The sequence below is a fragment of the Apteryx rowi genome, unplaced genomic scaffold (assembly GCF_003343035.1).
Source record: "Apteryx rowi isolate R43461 unplaced genomic scaffold, aptRow1 scaffold_117, whole genome shotgun sequence".
Lineage (NCBI taxonomy): Eukaryota > Metazoa > Chordata > Aves > Apterygiformes > Apterygidae > Apteryx > Apteryx rowi.
The window spans coordinates 438272-455226 of record NW_020447386.1 but is presented as its reverse complement, the minus strand read 5'-3'; the positions used below and the strand labels follow the sequence as shown (position 1 = coordinate 455226).

Genomic DNA, 16955 nt, shown 5'->3' with positions numbered 1-16955 from the left:
ATGTGCTCTAGGTGACCCTGCTTGAGCAGGGGGGTTGGACTAGATGATCTCCAGAGGTCCCTTCCAACCTCAGCGATTCTGTGATTCTGTGATCACTCATAGGGAAAGTAGACAGCTCAAGAGCAGCTTGACTTTAGGTGGAATAAACATCATTACATTGATTCTCAAAAAATGTAGCAAACGGTAAGACTGTCAACAGAGGAGCCTATGGTAATGGTTCTCTTTCTCCACAGGATCCACCTTTTTTTTTCCCCAGGATTTTGACTTTGGTAACTCTAAATTCCTCTTGAAGTATTAGGCAGATGCACAGAGTTCTCCCCTTCTTGTCCTGCATGGCTTTGGTGAGTGCTGTCATGGCTCATCCAGAGATACCTGCAGTGCTTCAGTGTTGAATTGAAATTAGGAAGGTAGGACAAGGAACTGCCTCCATGTGAATTGAAATGCCCACCTCAGTGTGTCCTACACTAATACCATGGAGATGTCTTTCAGGCATGCCCACCACCACCATTTTGTGTTCCTCTCAATCCCTCAGCTTGTTGCTTGTTCTCTCAGGCCACTCTTTTGGGGTTTACCATCTCTCCAGATCGCTGTCTCTCTCCAAGCAATACTGTTCATTCCCTGACTCGCAGAAAAAGAGTATGGAAATGTCTTGACTTCATAGCTCCCATGACTRCAAACACAATACCTAGGAGGGAAATTAGACATCTCCCTCCCAGTTCTCTTGCTGCACATGCCTGGTACTGGCTCTGCTTATCATGAGGCCGAGCCACTTTCAGAGCTGTCCATGCTAGGCAGAAGTGGGAAGCTGAGCTTACTTCTAGCGCACAGATGCGACTTTAACATCTGGGCCAGCCTGATCCTCCTCCTCTTCAACCAATTCCACCCTAAGGTTCTCCTGAATACATTATTCTATAGACAGCTTGGTCACAGGTGATTTCAACACAAACTATTGTTCATGTATCAAGGGAGTTTATCAAGGGAAAAAATTGGGGGATGGAGAGTGAGGTCCATTTTTCAGAACAGTGAGGAGTAGTCTCCACTGGCACTTTCACGGTATGACTGCTCTGATATGATCAAACTACTGTGCCAGTGGCATCGCTGCAGTTACTCAGTACCCCCCCCCACCTGGCTGTGGGAGCACACAGCTCTTCAAGCTCTGCAACAATGAGGAGAACATTGCTCCATCGTATTTACAAAGCTTCCTTCCTAGCAGGATTTAGGACCAAATTGCCCGCTCCGGTCGTGTCTTCCCGCCCATCCACTGCAAAGCTGACCTGGCAGCCTTCTCTTGTAAGGAGTCAGGGAGATGCCACAGAAAGCCACAGACACATATACTGCGCTAAATTAGCGAACGGTCAAGCTTGCTAGCTACAGGGCTGCTTGTTATATTCAGACCAGGATTTATGCATAACGATAATGTGCAAACAGGAACTACCAAGAATAAAGAGTGACTGCAGGTTATTAGTGATAGATTTTCAAAGACCACCAATAATATTGAGAAAATGCATTTAGGATCTTAAATACAGGGTTAATCTGCAAACAGGCACTGTGTTTTGGGATGTCACTGCCTTTGGTGTCCACTACTCAGAGGGCAGCAGTGGTGAGCAGTGTGCCAATCATTTAAGCTGGCAACCTGTAACCAAGGGAGGAGGAATCCTCACATCTTCTCTTCTGCTGGCTCTACCAGAGGCAGTAATAAACTATGGTGGTCCTGATCACTCCAGGCCCTAGGTAAAATGGAGCCACCCTGAATTTTGTGTCTGGTAATCTTCAACAAATTCATTTTATAGTGTTTCTAGCAGGACCAATTAATTAAGAGTACTGAACAATTATACTGAATAATGGAAACAGTGCCTTAATACTACACCTGTTTGAATTGGATCGTGATGACCATGTGAGATCGACTGCTGGTAGCATTCATGATGGTTGTAGCTGTTGTTCTCATCTTATTCCCTTGTTCCATTAACCTCTCAATTTGTGCATAATTATCACAAGGCACCAGCTTCAGACCATCAACATAAAAACCTTGTTGCTGGTCTTCTCTGATCTTGAGCCCACCAGGCTTCCTTGTTTTAGAGAGTAAGTCTGTTACCTATGGAGAGAGATTTACAGTCAAAATTTGTTACTAAAATAAGTAAAATGTGTTACACTTAGGGTACAAAAAAATCAAGACAGACTATGGCACAGCACCTGCTGGTTGTTCTGGCTTTACCCTCTTTAGACACTCTTATTCCCACACAGTTCCATTTTCCAGGTAAATTTAACCCACATCAAAAGCCCACATCTATAAGCTTAATACTTTTGCAAAATTCAGCATAAAAGCATTATTTCCTGCTGCTTCTATTAYTGTCATTAAAGTGCATGCACTTTAACTTTTAATCTACTACACCTTTCCAATAGCAATTATCTATAATTTATAGTAGARTATTGCCTTCTATCCTGCATCCCAAAATAGCTCACAATGGCAAAGGTGCAATAGCTTTATTTCAAAATGTAAACAACAAGAAGATCTGTTTTCTTGAATTTGGTACAAATACAGAATACGGCTGAAGAAAACAAAATATGGGACTTTCAAGAAGGCATAAAAGGAAATATGCCTATTATGAAATAAGTCTGTCAGGGAGTATATCCAGTGGTCTGCTTCTAGTCTGTCTGAACACAAGGCAGTTCCTCCCTCCCCCAGTGCTGCTATTTTTACTATCCATCTCACACTTAAGACACTTTCAACCCTTTATCTCTCTAGTTACTTTACATCAAAGTTGAAAAACACTATACATTTTAACAACAACAAAAAAAATTATACCCTTTCTACTACATGAGATAAGAAGTTATTCTGTGAGCTGCTAAAACTAATGAAGCCTGTTTTCCTGTATATTCTTTTTTTTTTCTCATGCCCATTCCATCTAATTTGACTGAAACTGGCCACGTGGCTCAAAGTAACAAGGAGGAAGGTGTGGAGAAAGCAGCTCATGAAAAAGCAGCAAAAATGTATAAACCTTAGAAAGAAAGCTAAAAATTCAGTCCTGTGAGGCATATACCATCTTCAACCTCCCACCTCCCCAGCTTAAGAGAAACAAATTACCAATTTTCAATTAGCAATATATCCTGTGTCTACCAACACAAGGAACTAAAAAAATGTGTAGGGAAAAAAAAGTAAAGAAAAACCCTAAAAAGTCAAAAATTACAATACAGAATGGGAAAAGTACTGCCCGGGATGAACGAGCTCGGCCAACAGGATGTCAGGACAATCATGTCGTGCTGCTGGCATGTGACGATGGTGAAGAAGGAAGGAGGCCTCCCGTCCAACCTACTGCTAGGTTTCGCTGCGTGGGTCCCTCTTGACCCACTCCTAGCCCAGATGCATTATTTATCTGCCACTGTACAGATAAACATAAGCCCTTTGTATGATGATTCATGCAAAAAACACTACTTCAGGAGCCTAGTTCTGGCCTGAGGTCTTCCAAATTTAACTCACTGTCCCACTCTAGAAACTTGATCATGACACAATTTATGAACTCAGACTTTTGGTACCAGACTTTCATTTAGCTCAACCAGCAAAAAGATGCTGTTAGGTCCAAATACCATCAGCTCAGTCCCATTTCAGATAACATGCCCAGAAAAGTCATTTTAAGAGAACATAAAGGCTGATTATCACATTACTGCATAGGATCCACAAGCTGCAAACAGCACACTAGAGAACTGTACCCTGAGAGATGAGATTCCACATGCTTTTCCTGCTTTAAGGTTAATATTTTGAAAATAGAAGAGAGAGAAAGGATGGAAACATCGTAAGTGTTGCAGCTGCACATGGCTTCCAGATCTAGGAGGGGAAAGACCCTTGGGATGCAGGCCCACACGTGCACACGCATTCTTGCATAAGAAGTTAAAGCAAAAAAGAAATAAACGTATGTACAAGAAAACATTAAGATTTGGTAATACTGAAATAAAGCAAGACCATTACCTGTTCATTATAAATTTCCAGCATACTGAAAGTAATCTGTAAAGACAAGAAATAACTATAAGATAAATGTATTTGAAAAAAATACTTCTGATGGAGTGCCATCCCATTCTAAAAATAATCCAGGTTACCTGGACCAAAACATTCTTTTATCCCAAACTATGAAATAAATTGACTTCAAGCAATTACTTACGAGACCCATGCCCTTTCATCACAACCCTGTTTCCTTTCCCAGTGTTTCTTTAGAGAAACCCTTATGTCCAAAATCCTTATYATCGCCTAGGTAGACTCATCACAAGATGTATTTCAATAAATCATTTTAATTGTATCAGTTATTAAGAATTAATAAGCATCTAAACAGCATTGCAGAAAATTCAGGAGGTGCAAATGTTAATTTTTGACAGCACCATTAATTAGCAGAGTGGCCCAGCCAGTGTGTATTTTCAAGGCCGTTTTAATACAGAAAAAGCCAATGTTTCCGCTAGTGATTTCTGAATGAACAGCTGCATGCATATGCTACCTATGTAAGGGTATGTGGATGCGAGAGCACCTGGTTCATTAAGGTTATGATATCAAAGACCTTGTCAGTTAAAAGAGAATAATAAGTAACAGGGAAGTTGATAAATGAAATGCCCAGAGACACGAACCTGACAAGCAAGCGATAACTAGACAATAACAAAGACCAAAACCCTTCAGCCACTATTTGAGGGGTCATTAAGAAACTGCAGGCATGGCTTTGAAGGGGTTAACCTGGACTTTGATCAGGAGGAGGAAACATGACGAATATGAGTATTATGGGTATTTGAGGGGGACCTGTGAGACTATGCAAAACTTATTAAGTAATGTTTAAGGAAAAGGTCAAAGATGGGAAAAGATGGAGGTTCGGGGAGGAACAAGGGGAAAAAATAGAGAGGAGGATGGATAAAAGGGGCCAGTCACAAGTAAAGAGCCACCAGTCAGTACGCTTGTCTGACTGAGCCTGCACCTGATCACTGCAGTCTATCCTCTCTTCTTATTAAATCCTTCCTTTACTACCTTTCCATGTAATCTTACTCTCTGTCCCACGTGTGAGTGCTGTAAGGTCTAGGTGCCAGCAACTGGAGAGACAACACTGACTGAATCAAAGGGCAGCAACTGGAGTCAGACCACAAGCGACAGCAGCCCCCACGTCTGCTGTTCCAGCAACGGGAGCGATGGACGGTCTCAGTGGCAGCAGCTGGCTGACCACAGGGCATAGGACCTCGGTGCCAGGGGTGCCAGCAACTGGGGTCCAGTGAATTGGGGTGCAGGAGTGAATTAAGCACCAGCAGGTCAAGTCAGACAACATGTGATAGTGGCCCATGTATTTGTGGAGCCAGCAACTAGAGTGAGCAAGGGTGTAAGCGCCAGCAGCTGGAGTGGGAACCACAGGTCATCGGGCCCATATGTCTAGGGCACCTGCAAGCAGAGGGAACAGTACTTTTATATTTTCCCCTGTCCCAGCGCATGTGGGTGTGTTTGTGTAATTCACTAGCAAACTTGAAGGTGGACTAGCCAGTGAGTAGGATGAAAACCTGCCTCCGGAAGGACTCAAGGTGTGAGCCAGAGATGAGTAAGGGAGCACAGTGTCCTGCCATGGATAGTAAGCACACTGGCAGCCCATTGCTGATATTTGAGGGATCCACATGTGTGTGAGTACATACATCTGCTTGCTAGTGAGCATCAAGCTGGACAAGCTGGCAAGTAAGAGACCACATACCAGTTAAGGAGGCCCAGAGTCAGGGTATGGATAGAAGAGGGACTTAGAGGCCATGCTGATATTCAATGGACCTGCAAATATGGGTGCATTTGTGAATCTGCAGAGTGAAGCACATGTGTTTGCACTAATGAACTCCAATTCTGATCAGCTGGAGAGGAAGAGGAGGCCTGGGCTATCTCTGCTTACACTCCTGTGAGTTCTGGTATTGTTTTCTGTGGGTGTTGTTAAAGGCAACGCCCTGTTGGTGGTGGCCTGCTTAGCCAGCCATGTTAGTGTCCTCTGTGCATGCGTATATGCATGCACCTCCAGGGTATGTGTTCAGCCTCGCTACTGGACAAACCTGCAAAGGGGAAAGTAGCAGACACATCCATGGGCCTGGAATGGAGAGACCTCTGGGTCTACAGGTGCACCAGGCTGAGCACCAGTGGTTGGGAAGGAGGACTCCCCAAGTCCCGAAGTCCACAGCTTTATAAAATCCCTAGGTAAGCACTGGCATCAAACTTTAAGCTTCACGATAATGAACCCATTAACTTCAAAAAAAAATAAAATAAAATAAAAAATCTGTTGCTGCATCATTAAGACCATGGCTAAGATTAAAAAAAAAAAAAATCCAGCATAGATGATTTTTTCCCCTCTGTCCAAGCAACAAGAACTATCTATAATAATATTAACTTAACCTCAAATAGGGTTTACATTTCCATGTTAATATAGCAAGTGAGATGGGAAGGAATGAATTTTCACTGTTGTTTTTATCACAGAAGCAGATGGACAACTGCATGATGTGAAAGGAAAACAGAAGCATGTTCACAAATGGCATCCCTATGCCATTTCTGTTGGCACAAAGCTGGGGATATGTTGAACTASTTAGGGAAAACAAAGTGCTCTTTCTTAAGGGAAGTAACACAGGAATAAATCACAAGCCGTATTCAGTAATCAGGTTGATATTTTTGCAGACAGAAGGCACTCCTGTATATCCTGAATGAAGCTCAGCACTTACAGTGATGCTCAGATCCGTGAAGTGCTTCTGTTACTTGTATGCAAGTTACCTGGACTACAAGCACAGAAGGATGCTGATAAAGTGGGAGCATCCAGCAGCTACAAAAGCTCTACTGCAAGGCTAAAAACATTATTCCTATTGCATATAAGAGGTACAACAATCTAAAACCCTTTAAAAGGTGTAAAGAAAAAAAAATTTTCTTTACTAAGGAGTTGGAAAGATTTTCTTATAAATACTCTGTGGAAGAGTAAGGTTAGGAAGCCTTACAGATTACAGATCAGCTCAGTTTACAGTAGGTAACTCTGATCTTTATTAAAATAAAAAATACTAAAAAAATAAAAAAAATAGTATTCATGTCAAGGATCAATTACACTGGGACAGATGGAAATTCTTATTTTAGAGTTTATCTGTAAATCTAGCTGTATTACATCAACTTTTTATGGAACACTTTTCTTTGTAGAATGCACTATGGTTTGTGCAGTCATTTGCTCTGTAATGTCAGAATTTGTTTTTGCTAATTTGAAAATTTAAAATTAACAGTCTTTAAAATTTCTATTTGAAAGTACAGTCTGGAGAGATCTTGGTAATAAATGACAATTTGTGCTAATCCCACCTGGTATTGCTTGTTCTTTTCCTGATTCTGAATTGCTTTGAAGAGTTCTTCACACACAACTGGAACTATGCCTCTGTTTGCGCCATATCCAATCATGGAATAGCTCTTTCCTGAGCCGGTCTGACCATAAGCTAAGAGAGTGGCATTGTAACCTTGCCAGGCATTCTCCAGCACCCCTTCACCAAGATCACGGAAGACCTCTCTCTAAAAATAATCAAATATATATGGATAGATAGGTCAACTTCCAGTAGATGGCAAGCAAATACACACACAAGCACTGCTGTCTAGTAGGAGCACCCCAGTAAAAGTTTAAATGAAGAATAAAGATTCACAAACACACTTGAGAAATTGAGAGTTCAAGGGTGAAAGAAGAAATGTAAATAAACTCTAGGTAATGCTTCAAACCAGTAAACAGATTTGTGGAAGTCATTTGCATTCCACTTAGGGGAATGTTAATAACTAAACAAACTCACCAGTTTACAATTTTGTATTAGCTAAGACTGCTTTTAATTAGCTCTCTGAATAAAGCCTTACCTGGCCTGCATAACTGTTGGATCCTGCTGAAACAAGCATACCATTCTTGTCCTTTAGAAAGCCACTATGAGACCAATATGCCAGATCGAAAGTAAAGGTTTTCATGTGCCCTGGATTCCTAGGATCATATATGCTTGTGCTGTTGGAGTTCATAGAAATCACACACTTACTTCCTGCATCCTTCTCCCTCTGTATTAAAAATCACAATTGCAGTATCAAAACACAACAATCAATCATTTGCTAAAAATTCACGTTAGTCTGTATTTAAACTAAAGCCAACAGAAATGTACCATGAACCAATTGTGAAATAAGCCCATTCTTGAACCATGCAAGGTAAATACACCGTCAAGGAGTAAGTGATCCAAATGAACTGATAGATCAGTTAACCGGACCTTTCATTTTTTCCTCTGCCTCACAAAAACTGTATTGGCCACCCACATAGCAGAATACATTGGAAAATGAGTTTTATTGTAAGAACAGCTTTAATTCAAAATGAACCACAGTACATCGCTCCTCAAGCATAGTGAAGAGACTCATTATCTTGACTACTTAGGTGAAAAAAGCATTCAGCTCAGTAACTGGAAGTTTTGCACAGAAAACATAAGGTACAAACAAAATGAGAAACAAATGCTACCTCGTTACTTGAAATTCCATCATTTCATAGTATTTTCAGATTGGCCTAGACTAATAGGTTACAAATATTGCCTAACAACTCTTGATGACTACAGATTTGCTTCTGGCTGTAGCTTGTCTTTTCCACAAATAAGGAAACAAAGACTGTAAATCAACTGTTCAGTTATTTCTGATTAGTTAAATGGCAATTGATGAAAGGGTGACAAAAACATGTATTGCTCTTACTATCTTGACAACCCTGAGAGTAGTCTTTCACATGAGAACATTTCATAGCAGATTAAAAGACTTAGTTACCTGTGGCCTTAGTCACATACTGGGTATTTAGGAAATAAAGCAAATAAACCAGATGAAGTCAATGTTAATCAATTAATGTTTTAAACCCAAGTGGCTATCAAAAGTAAAATGGATTTAGATTTTGTCATTCTTGGCTTCTAAACCTTTGAAGAAAAAAATCTTATGAATGTTTGTGTCAATCATCTGAGATAACTCAGGGAAACACTTTTCCTGAAACATTTCTTGTCTTGACAAATTCTCTTTTAACCATGGCCCTTAGCCTTAATAATGTTCATTCTCCCTTCATGAATATCTCCTCCTAGTACGTTTCCTGGAAATAAATTCTGCCATTATACTACTTAGTCATTCCACTTTCTGAAAGGTGAGACTGTACTATTCCAAGACAGTTGATGTTCCACTGGAATTTTYTTGAGTTTTGGCCCCAAGTGCACAGATGTATCAGTTAGTTCCAGCACTTATCAGTCATTGACATTCAATCTAAACAAATGCATCAAAACATTCTAGAGAAACCTCAGGCCTTCTTTACCAAAAAAAAAAAAAATTCAAACAACTCAATTTCCTATAGAAAAACCTCCGAATTTCTCTACTTACTGATGAATTGCACTGAGCAGTTCTTGGGAAATTTTGATCTTGCTCCCAAAAAACATCTCCTGTACTGTCTCTAAAGAGAGAGTGAGATTTGCTTCTCTATGCCCCTCTGTATACTTTCACCATAACGATACATCACCCCTCTTTCTTTCATAGCCCCCTCATGTCCTCTCTAGCGCYATGAATATTAATATCGTCGTCTTCTCTGATGCACCTGCAACCACCTGCAATTTTGTATGAAGACTCCTAGCATGCTCAGCCACTCACCCCGAGCCATTTTTTAATCTTTAAAAAGGCAGTCTCCTTCCCAGTTCATCCTCATTGTTAAAAAGCACTGCCAATGCACTGGATATTTTTCACCCTAAAATGATCTTTCCCACACTCTCCTTCGCATACCTGGAACAAAGCTATACAGAGTAAAATAAGTAAAACCAATTTTCTCCGCTTCATTATAAAACCATCCTTGAGCTGCCATCTTCACTGTTAGCTAGCACTCAGCTTCTTTCCTATTTTCAAGCTCTAACACAAAATTTCCCAAACCTTGTTTTTGCTCCTATTTCCTTTTATGTCCTTCAACTTTCTGAAATCCCATTCCATGTTACACACTATGCTTATACTCCCATTCTTTTCAAAATCTACCTACGGGAACCTGATCAGCATCGAAGAACAGCACATTGAATATAAATAGCCGAGTAAAATAGAGGAAAACATTTTAATGTATAACTGGATTAAAACTCCTTTAAAATAAAAGTTACTGGACTGTTACAATCCTTTAGAAAGTTATTAAACATCTAATTCCATTTTTTTTTATTGGTATTGCTTTCTTTTCTCCTCGAGAAGCATTGCCAAGGATAATTCAGCTGAGCTGGCTACAAAATAAAAGAGGCTGAGTTACTTCAAACAATCAATAAATTGACTAATATCATGTTTTCATTTGTTCTAGTGAAATGCGATTTTCATACAAAAAAATATAGTCAGTATAAATAACAAATATGTTAAAACCCTGTTAAGCAATCTTCACTAGCATTTCATTCCGTCAATTCTATTTAATAGGAATCTCAGCAATTTATAAATATTTTAGTGCACTGTACAGAACATATATTGAGGTTTGATAATTTATTTTTTTCAGTGTTAAAAGTTTGCTCTTTTACCTCATATTCAGAGCTATTCATGGCATCTTTGTACAATCTGCATTTAAAAATATTGCTGGAAATTCCTCCCTCCTTCCTTTTTGAAGATATTTACATTTTAGTAAGATTCAAATACAAAATACTCAGAGTAAATAACTACTAACCTGACTGAAAGGTCTCACTCGAACTGCCACTTTCACACTGTCAACATTTGGCATTTTCTTTTTTTAAACTTTCATTCAGTCATGAATATTTCCAAGGAGAAAAATAATAAAGTGCATGCAACTACTTCTCTAGAACTCCCTGTTTTGAGATAGAAAAGTCATGGCCACAGAAGAAACTTCGTTTGCAAGCTTAGTTCATTATTAACACATTCATTCATTATGCGTAAGGTATTAGTTACCCCATAAATTATTTCTTAAAGTAACTGTAGCAGCTTTTACTAATTTAAAAGTTTAATGTCAGGTTCCACCATTTTGTAGTCTTCAAAGTTGCATCCATATATAAATTAACATACATAAAATACTCCATTAATTGTGTAAAAGACTGCACATCAAAATAGTACTTCCATGTTTGCTTTTAAAAGAATAGTCTTTTGCATTTATTTTTACAAAGTGTTTACTCCATAACCCAAGATTAATAATGAAATAATTATTCAAAAATATGGTTTGTAACTAAGATTTTTTGTACCTTTCTCAGACTAAGTTAGCTTTATCATCAGGTTTTTGGTGCTGTGATATGCAGGCTTCAAATATTGCAAAATGTGTTTACAGACAACAAATCATTATTTCAATTATAGTAGCATTCCTATTAATCTAAATATATGAAAATACTTTGAAACTTGAGCCAAAATTGTGGGCAATATCCCTTTAAATATGATATGCTATTGTAAGCATCAAACCCTCTATATAGTTAGGTTTTTGCTGATAAATTAAAAAAAAAGTGAAACATCTGAGGTGTGATCTAGTTTTATAAACTCAAGAGCAGCTTTCCCAAAGTCTAAGACAAATACAAAGAAATATTGCACAGCTTAAAATACAATTGTTTACATTCTGACTTCAATACAGTACAATTTAACCATGAATATAAGGAATTATCAGTTTGTATTGTGAGCCCAATTATTTATGCCAGAAGGTCAAATATCATCTATAAGATTTAAACAACTAACATATTTTAGATGTTTACTTATTACAGTATTTCTAAGCAAACTTTTAAAAAGCTTTTGGCCTCACTTTTGAGGGTCAGCAACTCTTGCAAACCAACATTAAAATTTCTTTGAGTGATACAGGTAATTCAACCCATTATTCCCTCAAAAAGCTATCAGACAGTAAGCATATTGTGAAGTATACATTTTTATTTAACATTCCTAAAATAAGCTGTATTTACATATTATATAAAYGTATGAAGTCTTAATATAAAATAGAAAACTGCATTGACTGAGGAAATCACACTCCATATGGAGTTACTTATTGAAGACCATTTGTTTATGAAATTTTACAATAATTTATATAAATTATCTCTTCCAAATTAGATGATTTTTTCTTTTTTTTTTTTTAAAACTAATCCACACAATTTTGATGACTTTACAAACAGTGGTGTACATTACAAACTTAAAAAACAGTTATAGCATCTTCCGGCGCACAACTGGCTTTGGAAAATTAGACAGTCTTTTTTTGTTCTTTCGTAGAGTCTTTTCTGCCGCATCTGTGGTTTCTTTCTGTTTGCTTTTTGTTCCACCCACTGGACTTCCAAAAGGAGATATAAACTTAATCTCCACTGGTGGAGGTGACCAAGAACCTTCTTTTCTTGTGGTTCTGTAAGAAAGTGGAAAGTACCAAACTGATTTCATTACCAACAATATTTATCAGAGAAAATAAGTGGTATTAAAAAAAGCAATGCCCAAGATTGTTATTTATGGGCTTTTTCGCATATCGGATCAAGGCAGAAAAGCTACACAAATAAGCCTACTTTTGTTTTCATCCCTTACCAGATCATCTCAATTATTCTCAGTGCTTACTCACAACAACTTGTAGAGTCCTCCAAGCTTTTAAGAAGCAAATGTCTTCAATAAGCAGTTTTCTTGTTCCTGGACGTGATTTTTGGTTCATTCTAGAACTTTTCTTTACTCAGTGCCTGTCCCCCTCTTCCCATAAATGAGGAACTAAAGACTGTAAGGGTATGGTTTCATAAGATGGAATAAATCAAGCTAAGAGCACACTACCATCGAAAAGAGGACTAACCTCTTGCCCTTTCCTATTCCCTCCCTCTTCTTCTGTTTCCATTAGAAAACTAACTCTTAAGATGAAAAAAGTTTCTATCAGATCAGCAGGCTAGATTGGCTTGTAAGAAGTAATGGCAAAACTTCACAGCCAGATGGGGAAGAAGTTAGGCTGCTACCAGCTGAACCATTACCACAATAAAGGAAGGCAAATAAGTGTTCCAGAGAATTTCATACTTGCTTGCTTTCTTCAGTTTCGCTTTTGCAGTTCTACCTCTCTTCAACTTTTGCTTTCCCACAGACTCTATGGATTTGGTATCCTCTTCCTCTTTAGTTGGAAGCTCCTACATTAAGGCAACAAAAACGTCTCTCACATCCAAATTCTCACGCTTCCACAGAATACAAATAAATATTTCTTTTATGAAGAAATTGTGATAAAGTTCTTATTTCCAAAAGCATTACAACTCCTCTCTGCAAAAACAAACCTTCCATCTCAAATTTTAACATCATCCCCAAAAGTTCCAATTTTGAAATCAACAAACAACACACCATATAAGTTTAAAGAAAGCCACTGTGCCTTTTGCTAAAGGCAAAGTAACATTTATTCATTCTTAACTTACATATGTAATTGATTTTTGTAGCTAGTTTTCAGGAAGGAACATACTTGTTTAACYGATTAATTTAAAAGCTCTCTTTTTAAATATACTTTCAAGGAAAAAGGCAAGGTATTAAAAAGTATGATTTGAAAAAGAGGTACAAAGCAAAAGTCAGGAATTTGAGAAAACTGCAGTTTTTACTTACCAGTTCTTTCACAATTCGTGAAATACTAGATACATGTTTTCTCCTTGACCTCAAAAGAGGGGGTGAAAAGACAAATTGAGAAGACAAGTCTGGGTCTAAATCCTGAAGTTGCACAGGATGGTCTGCTTTTTCAGCTAAAAATGACAACGTGTAGTTAATGTGCATGCACATTATATGTAAAGGACAATGAAGTTAAATTACAGCTAATATTCAACTTCCTAAGCTTCCTAAAATAAAGGGTCAGATCAGGTTCCTAAACACTCAACGTGGAGGTACTTTTCCCTAGGAACTGCCTCTTGTAATCCATCATTTTATAGTGTGAAATAAGAATAAAGGAGTGCAGTGATCCTACCTGTACCTACATAATCAAAGATGTTTTTATGGTCAAGAGGCACCAACTGCCTTTACATGTTTTGAAATTTTTATCATGTAGTCTAATATAAAAAATCCTATGTGTAATAACTTCACTAGCAAAGCATAAGCCAATGAAAGGCAATCACATAATTAAGATCTCTATAGTTTGTTGCAAGATGCAGCTCATTTTAAGTTAAAGATCTGAACAAAATCTGGAAGCATGTCTCCTTTATTTCTCCACTGGGGGGAAGAGAGGGCAATTGCATATTAAGCGCGCTTTCTCTAATGTTTTGGAATTTGATGGAAATTAAGGTCATGACAAAATTCAGATAAAATTTCATTTCACTTTACTCAGAACATTTCATCCTCCTCACTTGCTTCTACTATAAGCAGCCAGCCAGTCATGCAGTCTTTAGACAAAAAAAAAAGGAACTACCTCTTTCATTCCAAATTTTCACTTTTGCACATTTACATTCTTTACAGTACATAAATCCATATTCATGGTTTGTTTTATTCTGTAGTTGACAAGACTACAATATCCCCTATTTTGTGTAAGAAAATACTACACCTACCTTTTAATTTCTTTGTCAGCTTTGTAAGAGGAGGAGAGAAAAAGAAGGRCTCATTTTCCTCTACAGACAGTTTCTGATGCGTGCCAGTTTTGCGGGATCTGGTTCTTGTCACACGAGTGCTACGATCTGTTAAAGTTCTTGATGTTTCATCATGTCCTGATTTACTTGTGTCTGCAAGCAGCAAAGGACTGCCATCAGGTCCTTGGGAAAAGGCTGCTTCCACAGTGCTCTCCTCCAATATCGATGGCAGTCGGCTCTTTCTGCCCCGACGCCCTGTCCTTACTGTAGTCTTGGATGTAGTTGGTTCCTCATTTGGCTGTGCAGGTGTTCTCTGAAGAGCATCTGTTTTTTCTGGTTTAGCAAGTGTAACTCTTGTTGATCTTCTGGGAGTATGAAGGATTTGTACTTTCTCACATGAATGTATGTCTTCCTGAGTAGAGAGAGATTCTGTATCTGCTGAGAGATTCTGAGCCCCTTTCCTAACACTTCTTCTAGGAGTGACAGGAAGTTTAAACTCTGTTTGAGGAAGTGATGATTTAGACAAGTCAAGTTCAGAATTTTCTGAGACTTCTGATGAACTCACCTTTCTTCTTCTGCCTCTTTTAGCTGGCATAGGTAAGAGGAGTTGGTCACTAGGCTGCACCTCTTGATCCGAGACAGTATTTTCAGTAAGTTGTAAATTAATGCTTTTTAATTTTCTTCCAGTTCTACTGGGACTGACTGCCATTTTTGCCTTATGATCAGTGCCAATCTGGCCAGTTTCTTGATCTCCTACTGAACTTTTCCCTCCTCTAGTCCTTTTGGAAGTAGTAGAAGCAAGAAAGCTACTTTCAGTAAGAGAAGTTTCCTCATTAGTCTCTTCCAAAAGTTCAGATACAGGTTCCTTTACTCTCCTTAATCCTCTTTTTGGAGTAACAGCTATGGACTGTGTACTGACGGACAATGCTTGTCCATCAGAATGGCTGCTTTCTACTTTTTCTGGATTATTCTGTTTAGGCTTCCTACCTCTCCTAGGAGTAACAGGGATCACAGGTGTTTGCTCATCTTGAGCCTTTTCTTCTGTTTGAACATTAGAAGTCTCAGATGTTTCTTTTGTTCGCCTGGTACTTCTCCGAGTCGACAGTCCCAACAGAACCGGTTTGTCTGGTTTTAATAGTTGCTGATCATCTGTTGATGGAATAATTAGACTTCTACTCAACTGTCCCCTTGCGCGTGTTCTAGGAGTGACCACATACTCTACTTGATGCATGTTGGATTCATCTTCCATTCCTTCAGGCACAGTCGTTAAGAGAGCTTTTGACTTCTGAAATCTAGTCATCTTTTTACCTATGCTTTCATGAATAGACTGTTCTACAACTTCAGATGTAAATTCTTTACTTCTTGTGTCTTTGATTACATCCAATAAATTCTCAGCAATAGCTACCTTGATGGGTTCAGGCACATATGGGAGTGACTCTGCAATATTTTGAGATTCCTGATCACTAGTTACAGTTGACACTGAGTTTGTAACATGTTCTTGGTTTTCAGTATTTCCCAAACTGTTCATAGGTTTTTCCTCTGCTGTTGTGCTAGCTGGTTTAGAAGCATCTACTAATGTATGGTCTCCCATCTCCACTTCACCTTCTTCTCCTTCCAACACTAGTGTAAAATTACTCTGAGATATAAAAAGTTCTCCATCTCCCTCAGCTGCATCACATTCACCATCTTTATTATCAGGCAAATCACATGCAAACTGTTGTTCTATAGCAGCATAGCTATATCGAAGCTTAAGATTGCCTGATGAATGCAGTTCACTACTTGGAGATGTTTCAGGTGCTTCTTCTGAGATTTGTGCCTTAACTGCACTGTCTTCAATAACCTGAAGTTAAAAAATGTCTGTTAATGTATCATTAATTATCACACAGACAAATTTCAAGCTGAGATAGATGGAACTGATGATGGTGAAACACTGCTTTTCCTTTTAGATCACCACTGAATGTAAAATTAGAAATACACAATGTAATCTCTACTATAGATACAATTCATGCATTTAAGGAACAGAGAACAGAATATTCAGTGTATGCAATCACATGCTCCATTTGTGATAATCCCTCCATCTCCTATTTTATAGTTTCCTGTACTGGGTAATTATTCTTCTCTTCTAAAACTTCGAAAATCTCTTGTGGATTTATGTTGAACAAAAAAGTAATATCCCTTACTTATTTCAAGAGGAAGCTCTTATCTTGACTCTAATAGGTCAAGACAATTTAGTCAAAGTGTTAAGATCTTTGCTCAACCCGTTAAGTTACGGTGCTAGCCAACTACAGAAGAAGAAAGGAGTCATTTAACAGTAGTCTCCACAGAATCTGCTTATTTTCTTGGCTCCTATATCTTGTTAAAAGTTGCTAGAGCATCATAGTGTAGAACCATGCCATACTTCAAAACTTAATTCAAGAAGTACTACTCTGTCCAAACTCCCCTTTCACACTTACACATCTATAAACAAGAAGGTAGGTAGTTTGCCCTAAATTCTATGAGGGCAGACA

At 38.4% G+C, this 16955-nt stretch overlaps 2 protein-coding genes across 5 annotated transcripts in view; both read right to left on the bottom strand.

Annotated features, from left to right (window-relative positions):
• LOC112974049 (kinesin-like protein KIF28P) overlaps nt 1-10729 on the bottom strand; it is a 36564-nt gene extending 25835 nt beyond the window's left edge. Inside the window, exons 1-5 of the mRNA XM_026082599.1 lie at nt 10650-10729; nt 7841-8029; nt 7307-7510; nt 3962-3997; nt 1868-2092 (exon numbers count right to left, since the gene is read on the bottom strand). Of these exons, the coding sequence (XP_025938384.1) occupies nt 1868-2092; nt 3962-3997; nt 7307-7510; nt 7841-8029; nt 10650-10703 (708 nt within the window). The 5' untranslated portion in view covers nt 10704-10729. The remainder of the gene's footprint in view (nt 1-1867; nt 2093-3961; nt 3998-7306; nt 7511-7840; nt 8030-10649) is intronic.
• A 1090-nt stretch (nt 10730-11819) lies between these two features.
• Nucleotides 11820-16955, bottom strand: part of AHCTF1 (AT-hook containing transcription factor 1) — a 52330-nt gene continuing 47194 nt past the window's right edge. For 3 of the 4 annotated variants that reach the window (XM_026082554.1, XM_026082544.1, XM_026082564.1), the window contains exons 33-36: nt 14431-16288; nt 13505-13638; nt 12941-13047; nt 11820-12299 (exon numbers count right to left, since the gene is read on the bottom strand). In XM_026082554.1, coding sequence (XP_025938339.1) covers nt 12107-12299; nt 12941-13047; nt 13505-13638; nt 14431-16288 — 2292 coding nt within the window. In that variant the 3' untranslated portion in view covers nt 11820-12106. Of the gene's footprint in view, nt 12325-12940; nt 13048-13504; nt 13639-14430; nt 16289-16955 lie in introns of all 4 variants that reach the window. The other variant, XM_026082573.1, reaches the window with a different exon arrangement.